This window comes from Mastigoproctus giganteus, chromosome 2 (assembly GCF_048544385.1).
Source record: "Mastigoproctus giganteus isolate SK-2022 chromosome 2, ASM4854438v1, whole genome shotgun sequence".
Taxonomy (NCBI): Eukaryota; Metazoa; Arthropoda; class Arachnida; order Uropygi; family Thelyphonidae; genus Mastigoproctus; species Mastigoproctus giganteus.
In genome coordinates this window covers 246,165,646-246,185,679 of record NC_143576.1, presented here as the reverse complement: position 1 = coordinate 246,185,679, position 20,034 = coordinate 246,165,646, and the positions used below count along the sequence as shown (strand labels likewise).

At 35.6% G+C, this 20,034-nt stretch overlaps 1 protein-coding gene across 1 annotated transcript in view; it reads left to right on the top strand.

The window, feature by feature from the left end:
* Slob (Slowpoke binding protein) overlaps positions 1-20,034 on the top strand; it is a 111,530-nt gene that overhangs the window by 57,275 nt on the left and 34,221 nt on the right. Inside the window, exons 5-6 of the mRNA XM_090390275.1 lie at positions 441-709; positions 16,193-16,374. Of these exons, the coding sequence (XP_090246401.1) occupies positions 441-709; positions 16,193-16,374 (451 nt within the window). The remainder of the gene's footprint in view (positions 1-440; positions 710-16,192; positions 16,375-20,034) is intronic.

The following is a 20,034-nucleotide window of genomic DNA, read 5'->3' as shown; positions in this document are numbered from 1 at the left end:
AAATTTTTAATTTTAGATACCTGTCATCCAGACACCCCATATTTAAGTGAGCTAGGATGTGAGGATCCATGGTTATTTTTCAATGCCAAAAAGGGGTCAGCGAGCAAAAATGTTTAGGAAACACTGCTCTAAGCCATTCTAAATAAGCATATTGGATTAAATTAAATGATAGTATATTTCAGTTAGAGATCAGTGTTTAATTTATAATCTAAATTTTTAGCAATAATATAACACTGTTACTAATATCTTATATAACACTGATGTGAAATTCTTTGTCCCCATAACTTTACTTCTTTCTGTAATATTGAGATATTTATGTCTTTATAAAAAAAATCAATAAAATCATCTACTGAAATTTAACTGAAATTTAAAAATCAGTTTGTTTTATATAATTTTAATTTTATTTTCAAAATTCTAAATATTCACCTATTTTTCTTTAGGAAGCAGAGTTGGCAAAAACTGGTTTCAAGTACGGGATACCACAACGAAAACTGAACGTTTACTTACTATGACTCCTGTACAAGAGGGGTGTCCAATCCGCTGCAGCACAACTACAAAAAAGGCACTTTTAGAGCTGTTTGTGGCACTTCAACATCCTTATATTTATCCGGTGTTAGATATTGATTTTAAGACACTGACAGAAAGGCTATTTACAGTTGTTGTAATTCCATTCAATGACAAAGGTACTCTTAAGGACCTGATATACCATGTAAGATGACAGATTTAATATTTTTAATAATAATTATTTTATGTAATTAAATGCATGTTATACACAATTTAAAATTAAAGAACACATCGATATTAACTTATTTTGTGCACTGCTGTATATAATAGGTTTTATTCTTTTAAATCATTGCCACATTTCCACATAAACATTAAAATACTGAAAATAATGTGTTCTTTAAAACTGTATATTTCATTATATGTATTTTTTAAAAATCTGCAAATTTTATTAGCATTATCTGTAAAATTTTCCCATTATATAATGTTTCCAAACAATACTTTTTTCATTAAAAGTATCATTGGAAACGTTTTTGGTGAAAATTTGTGAAAAGAATTACTGTATCTAGCACCACAGTACCCACAACAGTGATCCAGAATTCTTCTGTTGCTCCTCCCACTAAGGGGAGTCAAAATTTTGGATCCAGACATAACTGCTAACCTTTTATCTGAATGAAAGAGGAAGATGTACCATGTATCAAGATGTATCAAGTTTGGTTTTAGTGGCTCTTATAAAATCTGAGTCGATAAAAGAAACAAAGAGGATTTTATATATATATATAATTACTATAGTAAGAGTATAATATGCACTATATAAGTACTGAAAGTGTATTAAAACATAGGCATAACAGTATACAGCTGGCCGTAAGGCCAAAAGAACTTATATATACTAAGATAGCCCGTGTTGGTCTATATCGCCATACCCTAGAAATAAACAAATAATTAGAAATAATATAATATAAATACAAAATATAGAATACAATAATGATTATGTAGCTAATTATTGATATACAGATACATTGAATGGAAATTTTTCAAGGGCTAACCCCATTCGATATATCCCATCAATAATTAGCAAGGCTGTCTGTTTCTGATTTTTATCTGCCTGTTTAACTAGGTCCAATTAATTAACATAAAGGTGATTTATGATAAAAAGATAACAGCTAGCCTGACAGATAGCTTTGAAATGAATATACAAAATATAATACAGAAAATAGAGGGCCAACCATAATTTTCATTTCAATCATGGTGATATTATTGAAATGACTGAAAATAAAACTGAAATGAGAATTATGGTTGGCCCTCTGTTTTCTGTATTATATTCTGTATATTCGTTTCAAAGCTATCTGTCGGGCTAGCCTGTTTGCTGTTAAATTTAAAGTTAGCATAAATCGCCTTTATGTTTATTAATTGGACCTAGTTAAACAGGCAGATAACAATCAGAAACAGATAGCCTTGCTAATTATTGATGGGATATATTGAATGGGGTTAGCCCTTGAGGGGGCTTAGAGGAGAACAGGTATCCTGTGTGTTATCAGACACTCAGCCTAAAACACTGATGGATCCAATATCTCTCTATTACAGAAGATTTAGGAGAAGTCCGGTTGGCCTGCCTCCCTAACATCCACTCATGCACACCTTCTCGATGGTAAGCCCTGTTACATCACTTAGGTGGCAACGAACGTGTAGAGTGGTTCTCTTCAAGACGCCTGGTCAGCGTGAAGAGGAAAAGACCAAACCCTCCAGCAATGAGAGCACAACAATACAAATGGCCCTCAGTCCCCAGCAGCTTTCACTCTCCCTCTTACGGCAGCAAGAGGATCAGAGTGGAAGCAGAGGGTGCTAAGAATCTCTGGGTACGACCAGGCTGCCATGCACGGAAATTGAACTTGGCCTGTTATAACGTACGATCACTCATCGGTGAAGACAGGATATTAGAGCTGGAAAAGGAATTAGAAAATGTGAATTGGAATATCATCGGTTTGGCTGAAACAAGAAGAAGAAATTAATCACTTATAAGTTTATCAAGTGGAAATCTGCTGTACACCAATGGAAACAGTGAAAGGAGTGAAGGTGGAGTTGGGTTTCTGGTCCATAAAGATTTTAAAAACAACATTTTGGAATTCAAAAGTACATCACCAAGGGTGTCAAGACAAGATTTCTAAGAGGTACAAGCTAAAGATTATAATGATTTATGCACCAACATCGAGCCATGATGATGAAGAGGTTGAAGAAATGTACACTGAAATTGAGAGTCTTCTAGATGAGCAGAAAACCCACTACACTATTATTATGGGGGATTTCAATGCTAAGGTTGGAAAAAGGCAAAACAGCGCAGAAAGAGGAACTATAGGAAGTTTTGGAATTGGTGAAAGAAATAAAAGAGGTGAAAGACTTGTGGAATTTGCAGAATCTCAAGGACTGTCAGTAATGAACACTTTTTTCAAGAAAAGGGTGAACAGAAAGTGGACATGGAAGAGTCCAAATGGATTAACAACTAATGAAATCGACTTCATCCTCACTAACAGAAGATATATTGTGAATGATGTTACCGTCCTGAATAAGGTAAATGTTGGAAGTGATCACAGAATGGTAAGATGTACACTTGATATAGATGTAGGAAAGGAAAGGAAAAAACTGACTCAAGTAAATAATACAAAGGTCTTTGAAATAACAGAGGAGGAGAAAAAGCAGTATGTACTGGAACTTAAGAACAAGTTTGAGCTTCTGCAGACTGCTCAGGACCAAGATATCGACAAGGAATATTACAACTTTCTGAAAGTGATAAAGCCCAAGAAACCTATAGGGAAACAGAAATCCAAAGAAGAAAAAATTAGTCAAGAAACACTTGTCATGATGAACCAAAGACGACAAATGAAGAGCAAGAAAAACACTGACAGGGAGAAAATTTAGTATACTGAGTTATGCAAAGCCATTAGAAAGAGACTCAGAGAGGACATAAGAAGATTTAACACAAGAAAAGTAGAACAAGCATTAAGGGAAAACAAAGGATTTAAATCAGCAGCCATGAGCAGTAATACAGAAAGACAAATGATACTGTAACTGAAGAATAGCGATGGTATACTTATAAACAGAAGAGAAGGCATAATTCAAATAGCAGAAGACTACTATAGAGAATTATACAAGGAGCGAGGGAATGATACCAGCAGTGGGGAAGATGGATTGCAAAGTAGCAACACATACGACATACCCGATATTCTTCCTGATGAGGTAGAACATGCATTGAAGAAAATGAAGAATCGGAAAGGCCAGGGGGAAGATGAAGTTACTGTAGAGTTGTTAAAATTGGGAGGAAGAGACATAACACAAAAACTGGCAAGGCTCTTCACAAAGTGCATTAGAAAAGGTGTGGTGCCTAAGCAGTGGAATAATGCAATCATAGTTTTGCTGCATAAGAAAGGAGATAAATCAGAAATTGGAAATTATAGACCAATTAGCTTGTTATCCCACATCTACAAGTTGTTCACAAGGGTCATTACTAACAGATTAGAAAGAATACTTGATGAGAATTAACCGAAAGAGCAAGCTGGCTTTAGGACAGGATTCTCAACTATGGATCACCTTCACGTAATATCACAGCTAATGGAGAAAGCAAATGAATACAAAACACCATTATGCCTGGCATTTGTGGATTATGAAAAGGCATTTGACTCCATACAGCATAAGGCAATGTTTCGGGCACTGGAAAGACAAGGCATAGATACTCCATATATTATGATTTTGAAGATAATATATGAGAGTGCTACATCCTTTATTAGACTAGACAAAGACAGTAGCAAATTTAAAATTGAGAAAGGAGTTCGACAAGGAGACACAATATCTCCGAATCTGTTTACTGCTGCCCTTGAGGAAGCTTTCAGAAGATTAGACTGGTCGCAGAAAGGAGTCAATGTGAACGGAGAGTACCTAAACCATTTACAATTTGCAGATGACATTGTGGTCATAAGCCACGATCCCAAAGAATTAGAGGAAAATCTTAATCAGTTATGCAGAGTTAGTAAGGATTTTGGACTAAAGATGAATATGGCTAAAACAAAAGTAATGATGAACAAGTATGCCACGGAAAGGGAAATAATGATTGAAGGAGCAGTAATTGAAAAGGTGGAGTCATATACTTATCTGGGACAAGTTATTAGCTGTAATAATGATAAATGGCTGGAAGTCAAGAGAAGAATAAATTTTGGATGGATAGCATTCAGGAAATATAGTCACATACTGAAGAGCAATATCCCAGTTTGTCTGAAACGTAAAATAATGAATCAATGTATACTCCCCACCATGACTTATGGAAGAGAAGCTAAGAACTACACAGTGAAGAATGGAACGAATTATATTGGGAATCAGATTGTTAGATAAGAAGAGAAACACATGGATTAGGCAGCAAACTCAAGTAAAGGACATTCTTATCAAAACTAAAGAACTAAAATGGGCTTGGGCAGGACACATAGCTCGAAGACATGATGACAGATGGACTAAGAAAATAACAGAATGGTACCCAAGAGGAGCTAGAAGAAAACCTGGAAGACAAAGGCGGAGATGGATAGATGAAATTCATGAGTTTTTGAGTAGTAAATGGATGGCCAGTGCTCAAAACAGAAGGAACTGGAAAGTTGCTGGAGAGGCCTTCATCCTGCAGTGGATTGAAAATGGCTGATGATGATGATGATGATGAGCCCTTGAAAAATTTCCATTCAATGTATCTGTATATCAATAATTAGCTACATAATCATTATTGCTAATTATATGTTTATTTCTAGGGTATGGCAATGTAGAGCAACACAGGCTATCTTAATCTTTATAAGTTCTTTTGGCCTTATGGCCGGCTGTATACTGTTATGTCTATGTTTTAATACACTTTCAGTACCTATATAGTACGTATTATACTCTTACTATAGTAATTAGATTACAGACTGATGTAATGGTTTAATCTACTATTGATGGCATTAATCTGATCTGACATAACTTTTACATTTATCCCAATTTTTCATAATAGATTAAAAAAAAATATATATATATATATATATAATAAAAGAATAATAGTATTAAATAGCTAAGTAATCATAGAGGGAAGATAACGCTGATTATGGATCAGGGACACTGCATTAGCAAAACATACCCTACAACCATAATGTATGTGTGTGTATATATATATATATATAGTATGTAGAAAGTGTGAAGAAGATTTTTGTTTAATCCTATTGAATCTATGATATACACGAGAAGTGAATTCAACAAAAAGGATAAGAAATGTAGCGATATATGTTAGGATGAAGTGACCAAGTAAGATATATGAAAAGGGGGACCAATAGTTGGCAAAAACTTAATGAAAATGAAAAAATGAAAAGGCGACCCAAAATAAGACTACATTGCAGTGTTTTTCACAATTTCAGGGTCTTCATCAGAGGCCATAATAATAGATCTTAATAGATCATAATAGATCTTACTTAGTCACTTCATCCTAACATATATCGCTACATTTCTTATCCTTTTTTGTCGAATTCACTTCTCGTGTATACCGTAGATTCAATAGGATTAAACAAAAATCTTCTTTGCACTTTCTACATACTATATATATATATATATAATGATAAAGATGAGATGCAATGAAATTACTGAAAGTCTTAGCAAACAAGAAAGGAATGAAAAATTAAAAATATTAAACTGGATTATGGATCCGAGATACTACAGAAATCGTAGAAAAAACTGGCAACCATAATGAAATATAGACAAAAATGTTATTATCAGTGTATTAGGTAAAGGAACTGAACTGTCAGGTGTAATTACCATGGAAGAATTGAGAGCACCTGTATGCCAAAAAACAAATTACCTGAAATAAAATGCAATTAACATAAGCATAATTAACGTCAGTACCTAAAGCCATGGGTCCTAGGCCTTTAACTACTTCTTCAAAGGGTCAGCAGTGAAAATTATAGGAGCCACTGCAGTAAGCCAGATATTCTGTTTCTGTTATGATGTATACATTAAAGTATAAGTATACATCGTAGCCGACCTGACAGAGACCAAAAGGAAGAATTAAAGAATTAAAAATAAATAAAATTAAATAAAATTTAAAGAATATAAAATAAAAATAATAAATAAATAACGTTAAGCCAAAAAGCTAAGATCATGCTGATAGAATCCTGCGAAAAATGAAAGAATTCTAGAATATGAAAGAAATTTAAGAGAGCAAAACTTACTGTTTGTGGACCAGAAGACGTTGAATGTCATTGGAGACCAAAGGAGAGAGCCAAAAAGCTCACGTGTGGTATATATATGTCAGTTGAAGTAGCTCTGGGTAGGGGGGGAAGGTGTGAAATTGTCAACATGAGCTGTACCCGTGTGATGGAGGAGTAAGTGATTAAACAGATGAGGCAAAAAGCCAGCAGAGGGAGAAACAAAAACTAACAAAGTAGTGTGGAAAAGACACTAAACTTTGTAATAGAAGAAACAAGTAGCGATAGTAGGGAAATAGCATCTTGATATTGCTTTTGGCCAGCCTAATCACACACAAGAAATAAGATGTAGTAAATAAGGACAGCAGAAAGTTATTGGGAGGTGAATAAAGTAGTGCTCAAGCTGTCCGGGGTTGCAAACTCTTACCACAGTCGATCCCTGGATGAAAGACTGGACAATTGCCTTGTGTTTAAATCAGTCATGGCATTCTTAACGAAATTAAAATAAAAATAATAATGAGGACAAAACAGGACATAACAAAAACATAATACCCCCATAAGTAGACAATCTGTGGGCACAAGCTTTCTATACCATGAGACCCGACAGAGTCTTGGGGGTATAAAACTATACATTATGTACAGGCCTGAATGTAAAGGAAGTTAGACTGCCAATATATTGTTTAAATGAAAGTTGTAGTTCATAATGTTTTTAAATTTTATTATGTTAAATGCTTTTTTGAAATGATGGTAGAGGAAAGCTGCTAGGAATTTATTATGGAGTAGTTTAATGTTGTCTGAAAATAGACTCAAACTATTGCATATAGTTGCAATTCTTATGCATTGGGAAAGAATTATGTTTGCATGAAATTTTTTAGAGATGTTAGAATGCCAATGGGTAAGACTGACTACGTTGAAGCTAAAAGCATCTCTTTTGTTATATATGTTGATAGAAGTATGAGGGCTATTGATATTTATATCTAAGTCTTAAGTACAGTGGTACCTTGGTTTGCGAGCATAATTTGTTCCGGAAACGTGCTCGTAATCCAAAGCACTCGTATATCAAAGTGAATTTCTCCATAAGAAATAATGGAAACCCAGATGATTTGTTCCGAAACTCAAAAATATTCATATACTGTAAAAACGATTAATACAAAATACATACATACCTTTTTATATTTTTAATATTTACATTTAATATACGTAAAGCAGTCAAATTTATTAATTATTGGGTAGGACGACTTTCACTGTCACTAACGGAATCACTACTATCTGTTGACTTTTTCTTTTTGTGCGACTTTAACAAGGAACCTATCCAATGACACTTTCTTTTGCCTCCTTTTGAGAATTTCACGGAAATATGACATTGCATTGTCATTAAACAGATTCATCGCTCGCACTATTACAAAATGAGGAGGCATGCTTGATACACATAAACAAAGCTGCGCGCATGTAGCAACTGAATAAACAACACCGTAAAGGCAGAGATACACTATTAACACCTCACATTTTACTAAAGCACATTTCTAGGGGTTACTACCATAAAACAATTTCCAGTTGCATTTCTGCTAGTGGAATCTGTTATAAACTGGTAGTGAACTCGATCTAATTGCATTTGCAATTATACCGATAGCTGGAATTGTGTTGGTTTTTACGTCATTATGGTGAAATGTGTTTCCCCTTCACTGATATAAAAAACATAAATACATTTTCAGAATATTCTCTTCATTCCTATCGTGTTGCGTTCGGTTGGGGTGATTCTGCGTTTGACTGCCATTTCTTGTAAACACGAAGGCGAATCATGCATAAGCGAATTCGGTTCATGTTATATAAGATATCGTTCCTGTATTTATAAATCGTGTATGATCGAATTCGTGTAGTGTAAACACGTGTTATACAAGGACTGACTGTACTCGTATTGCAAGACCTCGCTCATTTATCAAGTTAAAATTTATTAAAAATTTTTGCTCTTCTTGCAAAACACTTGCAGACCAAGTTACTCACAATCCAAGGTACCACTGTAATTGGCTGAAAGGTCATTATTATTTGTTTTATCCAGAGTAAGTTCTGAAGGGTAAAAACCAGCCAAGTCCTGTTTAAAAATAGGGTAGTTGAAAATTAACAAGTCATCAATGTATCTATAAAGCTGTATGTCAGAGGGTAGTGCATTCTCAGACCAGTATAGGTATAGGTTAGCTAAGACACAGTTAGTGGGGCTATCCATGGGGGTACCTATGGTTTGCAAGTATATAGATTTTCCATCAAAAATGTAATTGTTGGAACCACTAAGATTAATGAGGTTGTTCCAAAAAAACTGACTTACACTCAAATAATATCTTTGTAGTTGTAAATTTTATTTAGTACTGACTTTAATTTGATTTGGTCTATGCTGGTGAATAGACTATTGAAGTCGAAAGTTTGCACATGAGAGATGTTATTAGTTTTTAGAGCATTAATAACTGGAAAATTGTTATAATTATTCTACTCTCAGGAGGGATATCCATGATAGGTTTTAGCATCCTTTCCAGTGTTTTGCCAGGTTTATGGGCGTAACTGTATTTGCAAGAAGTAATGAACCTGAAGCCCATGGTGTTTTATGGATCTTGGGAATGAAATAAATAAAGGGAAATTTGTAATTATTAAAGCTGGGATTAAGTTTCTTGCTAAAAGCAATCAACTTCTTTGTAATGATACTGCTGTTATTAGTGATGAACTTGTAGGTGGTACTGGAATTTAATTCTGCATTTAATGTATGGAAATAAAAGGTTTTGCAGATTATAGCATAATTGCATGCAGCTTTATCAATGGGGGTGATGATGAAATGTTTCTGTAAGTCAGCCAGTTGCTGTTTTAATATGGAAACATGATTAGACCAAGGTTCGAGCCCATCACCACCAAATACGGAGGATGCGGAAAGGTCAGGGAATGACCACCGCATGTTCCCGGAGCAATATGGCCTTAGTTGCTAATGCTCCTAAAAACCAAATAACAACAACAACAATATGGAAACATTGATTTGTGTTCCTGCAGGTGGTTGTACCTGTGGAAATGATGACTTACAATGTTGTAGCATAGCCGTTAATACTGAATTTATCCATAAATGGATAGCTTCAATTGGTATGGTGTTGAAGGTAGGAGAGCTTGAAACAGAAGTTAAGCAAAGCTTGGTATAACTGTTTTTTTGAAAGGTTTGAAGTTTATCTTATGATATGTCCTATATTTGAAGCCATAAGACAAGATGTTTCTGAGTTCCTTGTTATGGATAATGTCTAAATTGCCTGTTTATAATATGGCCATAGTGTTTGTCGATAAAAGGTTGGAAATTGGCCTGTTGGCAAATGCAACCATTGGAAGCGGGTTCAGGATTAAATTTGTCCATGTTAGTGGCTAATTACTTATAACTGCAGACTCTGGGTCCAAAAGGTTTATCGTATCTAAATCTGGATATAGTGTTCAAGTTACGCCATCCGGCTGGAAGTAGTTTATTTGAAATATTAATGCAGTCGTTAATGTTGAAATTGTTCAGGCAGGAATTAAATTTAAAAATAACGGTGGTATTATTATCACTGGTAAGCTTGAAGTTAGATCTTAATCTAAATTTACAGATATCTGTAATAAGGTCAAGGTGTTTAGATTTGAAATTGAAAGTTAGATTGAAACGGTAAAGTGCCTTTAGTATGCTGTGTTTTGTACAAAATAGCAGATCGTGAATATTTTGTACATTGAATTGACTATTATCCCATTCCATAGTGGTCTGTTGAAATACACCAAGCTTGTATTTATGTGTGGTAGCACTATTAGTTTTGTGTTTCCTATAGGGTTTTGGTGCAAAAAGTCTTTGGCTACTTGAATTTATCGCATACACAAATATCTGCAATATTATTCGTGATAATTTTATAATTGAATTTGTTGTTAAGCCCATATGGATAGAGAGTTTTTAGCTTTAACATGAATAGTTCTTGTTGATTACAGGGAATAGGCTCATGTACTTGAGCTAGGATAGAAATATAAATGTTGATAAAGCAGTGTGACTGGAAGTGATTATATTCTGCTTCTTGTTCGGCGTTATGGATGGTGCTGTTATTGTACCTCTTGATGTCTGATCTGTGTAGGTTTAGCCTGAGGTGGAGCTTATTTCCAGTTTGTCCAATGTATTTCACGTTACAGGTTCGACAGGTTAAAAGATAAATCACATCACTTCTTTTGCAGAAAATTGGTTCCTCATCATTATTAGAAGCATGTTGCAGATGCATGTACAGGCATGTAAGGCAGAATTTGTTAGAGCATTTGCTGAATTTTAGAATAGCATGATGATGATATGCAGTGGAAGTGGTAACCTCTTTACAATTTAGGTTGGGAGCATTGGATGCAAGTTTGCTCTGTGTGTGGTGTGTGTTGAAGGTGTATGTTGCAAGTTAGGAGAGTGTGTCGAGGAGCTGTACAGAGCATGGGCCCCCGGGTCAACTTTATCCTACGCTCCCCTACCTAATACACTGATAATAGCATTTTTGTCTATATATGGTGCCTCCGTAGCCAGGTGGACAGGAGCAGCAATGCGCGTAGCACACACTTCTTGATTAGACCGGGGTTCGAGCCCGTGACCACCAAATACGAAGGATATGGAAATGTCAGGGAATGACCACCACATATCCCTGAGCAATGTGGCCTTAGTTGCTAATGCTCCTAAAAAAAAAAAATAAACAATTGTCTATATATATATATATATTTATAATCCAATTAATACAAAAATTAAATAGAAATTAATTATATTAAAAATAAATAAGAAAAAAATAGTAGAAAAGCTAACATCAGTGGCAGCAGAAAAGCACATTCCACTACATGTTGCTTATAATAAGCTAAATTAAAATAGAATAATTGTCAGTAGCATGACAAACCAGTAGAGTGAAAATGAACTGAACCAAATAAAATAACAAAAATAACAATAACAGAAAAATATAGGGGGGAGATAAAAAATAAGAGGTAGTGTTGAAGCAACGTTCCTAAAATAATTTAGAAAATTAAGCCAATTAAAATAAATTTAGCAGTGCCCCCTTGTAGACATCAGTTTCTGAATTATGTGAAATCTCACTAAGGTGGAAACGTAGTAGTAATAGTAGTAGTAGTACTAGTGGTATGTGATGCAAGAAGGCAAGTGTATGAGCTTATGCAGCATCAGCCAAAAAAAAAAAAAATCACACCATTCCCTCCAAATGTCTGTCCAGTTCCTCAAGTTTATTTAACCTATCAATTTATGCCCCCTTAGGCTTGTAATCTGAACAAGTGGAAGGATCCCATCAGAATTCAGCGTGCTCAACCCATTCAAGGCCTTATACATCTCAATCAGATCATCGCGCAGGTGCCTAGTCTCCAGCCACTGCAATTTGCAGAACTTAAGCCTCTCTTGGTAAGAGGATCCCTTCATTCCCCTCACCAATCTTGTTGCCCTTCTGTGTACACACTCAAGCAAATCAACATCCTTCCTAAAATGAGGCCTCCAGACTTGTACGCAGTACTCAAGGCGTGGCCTGACCATTGCCTCATACAGAGGGACAATCACCTCCTTTTCCCTGCTAGTAAAATTCCTATATACCATTGACAAAACTCCATGACCTGCCCTAGCAGCCTGTCTGCATTGCTCAGAAAACTTCATATCTGACTGCACAATTACTCCCAGGTGTGTTTCATTTTTTACTACCTTAAGTGTAGTACCACACGGTACGTTTCTCTGGGGTTACTTCTACCCATATGCAGTACTTTGCATTTGTCAAGGTTAAACTTCTGTACAGTGGGATCAACTGACAATGTTACCAACAGTAAATTCTAAGTGGGAAGCATTCAAGGAAGTAATCGTGTATGCTACTAAAAGTTTCACGAACTAACAACATTACATGACCAAATAAACTGAAAATAATAATTAATAAAATAGACTGACCATTATGCCCCATCTCAACAGAGGACCATGAGGCCAATAATATTCAGGGAATCACTCCATTTTGAACGCTAAACAAATCCATGCAATGACAGAATGAAACAAAGATCAAACCGCCGATGCAATAGATTTGCAGCGAAAAATAATAAAACAGAAAGCCTAGTACTCTCATGGCCAAACCATACCACTGACAAAACAATAGTTGAACTGAAATATATAGAAACAAATTAGTCTATAGATGGTGGTACAAACGCAGCGTTAGCACATTGTCACGCTACCCCCATGTAAATATAATCCAATTTAATCCAAAAATTAGAGAGGTAAAAATTAATAAAAATATATATTAAAAATAAATAAGAAAAAATAGTGTGTATATATATATATCTATATATATATATATATATCTATATATATATATATATATATATATACACACACACATTGTGCTACCACTTTATTAAGTACACCTACCTAGTAGCGTGTTGAGCCTCCTTTAGCTTTCAAAACAGCCTGAATTCGTCTAGGCATGGATTGAACAAGATGCTGAAAACATTGTGCAGGAATGGAGTACCATGCAGACATGAGTGTGTCACGCAGTTCCTTGAAATTCGACGGAGGTGTAGGCCTGCAGCGAACAGCCCTTTCCAGCTCATCCCAAAGATATTCAGTAGGGTTGAGATCCGCGGACTGAGTGGGCCACTGCAGCAAAGAAAAGTGATTGTCATGTTCCTGGAACCATTCCATAGTGATTTGGGCTTTGTTCACTGGCGCATTATCCTGCTCGAAGTAGCCATCTGACTGAGGATAAACTCAACATGAATGGATGCACTTGGTCAGTAACGATGTTTAGGTATGATGTGGCATTCAGATGTGAATCTATGGGTATCAATGGACTCAACGTGTGCCGACGGCGCCTCCGTAGCCAGGTGGGAAGGAGCAGCAGTGCATAGCACATGCTTCTTGATTAGACCGGGGTTCGAGCCCATGACCACCAAATACGGAGGATGCGGAAAGGTCAGGGAATGACCACCGCATATCCCGGAGCAATATGGCCTTAGTTGCTAATGCTCCTAAAAACCAAAAATAACAAATAACAAATAACAACGTGTGCCAAGAAAACATTCCCACCACCTTGCACAGTAGTTGTCAGACATGACGGGTTCGTGGATTCGTGTTGTTTTCGCCAAATTCTGAGCCTTCCATCAACATGATGCACCAGGAACTTCGACTCGTCAGACCAAGCAACTGTTTTCCAATCCTCGATAGTACAGTGCTGGTGTTGCTGTGCCCACTGGAGGTGTGCTCTCTTGTTCTTCACTGATAACAAAGGTATGCGATGTGGCTGTCGGCTGTTGTAGCCCATTCACAACAAAGTTCGACTAGTGGTCCCTTATGATATTTTGTTCCGCACACCAAGTTTGTATTCTGACGTGATGTGCGACATTGTGGCCCGTCTGTTTGCTTGCACAATTCTAGCCATCTTCCTCTGACCTCTCTCATCAACAAATGATTTTCTTCCACAGGAGTGCCATTGAGAGGATGTTTTCTGTTTGTTGCACCATTCTCAGTACACCCTTGAAACTGTGGTGTGTAAAAAGTTCAGGAGAACTGCTGTTTCAGAGATGCTTTGTCCAGCACGTCTTGCACCTACTACCATGCCACATTCGAAGTCTGTTAGATCACTCCTTTTCCCCATTCTTGCTACGGTTTGTATGCTTAACTGATACTAGAAAGGTTGTTCTGCTGCATTTATATCCACAACTGTGGTCATGTGACTTGCAACATTGTGGGATAAACCATTTGTGTGAACAGCAGGGGTGTACCTAATAAAGTGGCAGCGCAGTGTGTGTATATACATATATATATGTATATATATATATATAAAAAATAACAAAGAAATATTTTCCAGTTCAATTCAGTAAAATATATTCTGTAGAAAAGGCAAAAAAGCTCTCTATATTTAGAAGAATGTTGAGAAAAAATTCACGAGTGGAATGTAACATCAACCCAAAATTATAATTATAATCCTGAACTTTTTGGGAACTGTGCTTTCCCTTCTTCATCAAGAAGTGATAGCATAATTCCATGAATATGTCATATTTATTTATAATTATGTGTTGATTATAGTTTTATAATTCTTTATTGGTGTTATTTACAAGTTGGGCTTGCTTTTTTGTTAAGAATATTTATATGCAAACAGCCTTTTCTGAGATACAGTATTTTAGTGTTAGCACTTTCCCGAATGTTGGGGAAAGTTATGTATGGTCTTATAATTTTAATATATACTTAAAAACTTTTATTAACTAAGCAATGGTTTTATAGTACTTAACTTTTTACTGATTGTTAACTTAGCCTTACCTTATGAAAGTTGTATGAAATGGATTTTTCCACCAGTTGAACCATTTGAAATTCAAACTTAGGATTCTGTTAGCATTATTTAATTTTGCTGACCAATCAAAAGATTTATAATTTCATTATTCTGAAACAGTTCTTTATCATGCTTCCTTTGCACCCTCTATACTGAAACCTTTTATGTCCAACATAGCCAAGTACTATGGGAGTGCAGTAGTACATGCTTTTGAGTGGACTATGGTTCAAGTTTGCATCCAGTACTGGTAAATACAATTAATGATTATATTTTTCATCAAAATAATTAATTTTAATGTCCTCTGACCTAGTGTTTTGCTGGTACATAAACAGAACCTTTTGTAAATAAAAACTGTCCCTCTCTTTGTAACATAACTAACCTTTGCAATTTTATGTGAAAATTGCATATAATGAATTAAGTTTTTGAATGGTATGAGGGTAAGTGTTAGATTAAATAAATAGTTTACACTTGGATGAGTATATACCTGTTTTTTAGACTAATCAGTGAACATAAGCTATTAGTGTCTACTGATTAGGTGTTGACTGTTGCTAAGCTGCCACTCTTGATAATTATGAAGAAGTCTGTCTCTATTAATTTTTAATAGCCAGCAAGTCTTTCATGATATTAACCAGTAAGTTTTTCATGATATTGTGTGTTTATTTTATTGCTGGATTCTACTTGATTCATTTTCTGTGATTTTGTTTTTCTGGAAGTGAAGCACATTTTCTGGTAGCATTCAGTGAATGTCACAATTGATTTACGTGAGTTTGCTGTTTATAATTTATAATTTAATGTAGCCCATTCGCAACAAAGTGCGACTAGTGGTCCGTTGTGATATTTTGTGATGTTTTTCTCCATTCAGTTAGTGTGAATGGAGAAATTGTAGAACTTAATTTAAAATAGTTGAAAAAAAAACAAAACAGTAGTTGTGGATTTATGGTTTATCATATTTTACCAATATACACAATATTTAACTACATGTTGTAACTGGAAATCATGAAATTCTGCTGGAGGATTAAGAGAAAAAATAAATTGTTTTATTAAACATTCTTTTATTATAAATAAAAGATCTTGATGTTTAATATACAATTACTTGGTGAAAAAATAGACACTTTCATCAAGGCTATTATTTCTTTCAAATGCTTCAAAATATATTGGTGTTAAAGGACTCCTTAATTATATTTTTTCACTACTTTGTTATAGAGTCATTGCCAGGATGACTGGAGGGAGAAATACCAATATCACGGAGATGGTCTGACACAGTCACAGGTACAACGACTGGGAAGCCAAATTCTTGAAGCACTTTTATTCTTGAAGGAGCGTGGGTTCCCATCATTTGGTCATCTTCATTCTGGAAATGTTATTCTTCAAAATGGAGTTGCAAGGTTTGTTTACTATGTGCAATAATTTTAGTGATATCTCTGTAAATGGCATGGCTGATAATAAATGATAATGACAAGGATGATAACATCATCCTTATCATTAAAAAATTTGATCAATTTGAAGTACTGGTTAATTTAATAAATACTGGCATAATTTGCATAACAGGAACGTGGTTACTATCCTGAATGCAGAATTTGAATATGTTAAGTACAATGTGTAAAAGAAAGACAGGCATGACAGAAGGGAATGAGGTGGTTGTCATGCTTCTGATCAGAAAGCACATGCATTCAACAAGAATATATCTTTTTTTGTTTGAGAACATCAGAATAACATTGAATCAGTTTAGTTTATTAAGTATCAGTATTTCAGCATTGGTAAAATGATACAAGGAGCATAGCTTATAAAGCATCAGCCAAAAATAAATAAATAAATAAATGAAATAAATAACTGAGAATAACAAATGTCACCTTCCCTCACTTACTCAAATCATTTATATGTTTCTTTGAAGTATATGTCCATTTCCTCTCTAATTCGCTCATTAACCGAAGGAAAATTTTTGGACATCTGTTCTATAGTTATCTCCTCTCAATTTAAATTTATGCCCCTTATTTATATCACATAAGGTTTAACAATGCTCTCAGTGTTCAGTTTGCTCAACCCTTTTAACCCTTTGTGGTCCAGCGTTATTTCTGCTGTCTTCCCTTTCTGGTCCAGCCCGAAAATTAAAAAAAAAAAGAATACGGAATCTAAGTTCTTCAAACATTATTTATTTTTGAGTTTACATGAATTATTATAATAAAAGTGATTGAAAAAACATTAAAAAAAAAACATTCACCAGGATGCAGTTCTGGTTTTCTGGAGCATGTCTCACAATACCAAACTGTTTGTTTTCTTTCAGTAAGAGGATCTCTTCATTTCCCTCACCAATCTTGTTGCCCTTCTCTGTACACGCTCAAGCAAATCTACATCCTTCCTAAAATGAGGCCTCCAGACCTGCACACAGTACTCAAGGCATGGCCTGATCATTGCCTTATACAGAGGGACAATCACCTCCTTTTCCCTGCTAACAAAATTCCTGTATATCATTGACAACACCCCATGACCTGCCCTGGCAGCCTGTCTGCATTGCTCAGAAAACTTCATATCTGACTGCACAGTTACTTCCAGGTCTTTTTCATTTTCTACCTCCTTAAGTGTAGTACCACACAGTTGGTACGTTTCTCTGGGGTTACTTCTACCCATATGCAGTACTTTGCATTTTTCAATGTTAAGCTTCAGTTGCCACTACTCAGCCAAACTTCCCAAATTTTCTAGATCCTGTTGCAGTAACACACTGCCATTACTGTCATTAACAATCCTGCCAACCTTTGTATCATCTGCAAACTTCGATACTAAGCCTGATATACCTTCATCAATATCATTGATAAATATACAAAACAACAGTGGACCCAAAACCGAACCCTGTGGGACTCCACTAATAACATTAGTCCACGAAGAGCAGCACCCATTGATTACCACCCTCTGTCTTCTCCCACTCAACCATCCTTTTATCCATTGTAGCAACTTACCCTTAATACCATTCTGCTCCAATTTGTACAGTAGTCTTCCATGCGCAACAGTGTCAAAAGCTTTCCTGAAATCCACGTATATAATATCAAAATTTTTTTTTGCATCCAGTTCCTTTGTAACCACATCATAATAACCAATCAAATTTGTCAGACAAGACTTTCCCTTAACAAACCCATGCTGTGTCTGAATTATTATTGCAGTCTTGTCTAGATGATCCTGCAATGCATCTTTAACCAGAGACTCCATTATTTTACCCAGAACAGAAGTTAAACTAACTGATCTGTAATTACTGGTCTGTAATTACTTGTGTCACCCTTCGATCCCCCTTTGTGAATTGGGGACACATTTGTGCATCTCCAGTCCGTGGGGACCCACCCCCCTGAGTCCAAGGATGCTCTCATAATTATGGCTAAGGGTTTGCTTAGTTGCTTTGCCACCTCCTTTAATATAACTTGATAGATCCCATCCAGCCCAGGTGCCTTTCTTATGTTTAACTTCAACAATTTCTCCTCCACTTTGTTCTCAGTTATTACAAAATCATTAAGCGCCCTGTTACAATTTGATAACCTTGTAGCATTTTCATACCTTAATAACTCTTCATGTGTGAATGTAGATGCAAATACCCATATATGAAATATCATATATGGGTATATTCATATACCCATATATGAAATTTCATATATACCCTAAATTTCATATATACCCATATATGAAAATACCCATTCAGTTTGTTTGCTATCTGAGCAGGATCATCAAAAGTCGAACCATCGATATCAAGGGGACCAATCAGATTCATCCCCTTCCTTTTAGAGTTTATATAAGTAAAGAACTCCTTGCTGTTTTTCTTAGCATCCTTTGCCAAAGATTTCTCGTAATCTGCCTTCGCCTGCCTAACCTCCTTTGTGACTTGATTATAGACTAGCTTATATATATCATAGGCTTCTGTGTTGCCTGATGATTTATATGCATCCCATGCATTTTTCTTCTCTGCCACAAGTCTCATTAGTTCATTTGACATCCATTTAGGCCTAAACCTTGAACAGTATTTCTTAATAGATATGAAAAGTTTAATAGCTTCCACTATTAATTCCTTGAATGCTTCCCACTTAGAATTTGCTGTTGGTAACATCATCAGTTGGTCCCACTGTACAGAATTTAAAAACTGTTTGAAACAATTATAGTCACCTTTATGGAAGCAAAAACCCCTTCCTTTACCCCTGATGGTAATTATATCTTTAAGTGAATCCCACATCAGTACACTGTGATCACTGCCACCTAATGGTTCCTTTATCTGCAAATTCTTAATACGCGAATGATCACTGCTGATAACCAGATCAAGAGTATTACCTTCTCTGGTTGCCTCTCAAACATGTTGCTGCAGAAAACAATCATCCAGTAAATCCACAAAAGTGGATTTATTGGATGATTGATTCATTTGCACTTAATAGTGTGCGAATGACCAACCCATAAGTTCCAGTCTATATCTGGGAAGTTAAAATCCCCCATTATAAGACATTCTGATTTACTAGCCCACTCTGTTTCTCTGTACAATTGTTCATTGTACTCATTCGAGTCATTAGGCCTATAACACACTCCTACTCTTATTTTTGCTTTCTCGGTGCTTATGTCACACCAAACTGACTCAACAGTGCACTGTTCATCTATATCAACTGGATGCACTTGTTTTGATTTTATGTTTTTCTTAATTAACAGCATAACACCTCCTCCCTTCCTATCCTGTCTATCTTTTCTGTACACATTGTACTCCCTAAATTCCAGTTCTGTATTCCCTATATCTGTGTTACACCACATCTCTGCTATCCCAACAATATCTGCCTTTGATGTTTTGACCAACACTTCAAATTCATCAAATTTATTTACTATACTTCTAGCATTGGTATACATGCAAGTATACATGTACCTATTCTTATTATTAGTTACCCTAACACATCCCATATACCCACCTGTTTCACGATGACTGCCATCAGCCCCTGAAACCCCCAACACCCTTCCCTCCACGCCGCTGCTTATTCTAATAGAAGTAGTGCAAGAGTCACCTTCACCTCTGCCTGCAGCTACTTTTAACCTTTTAG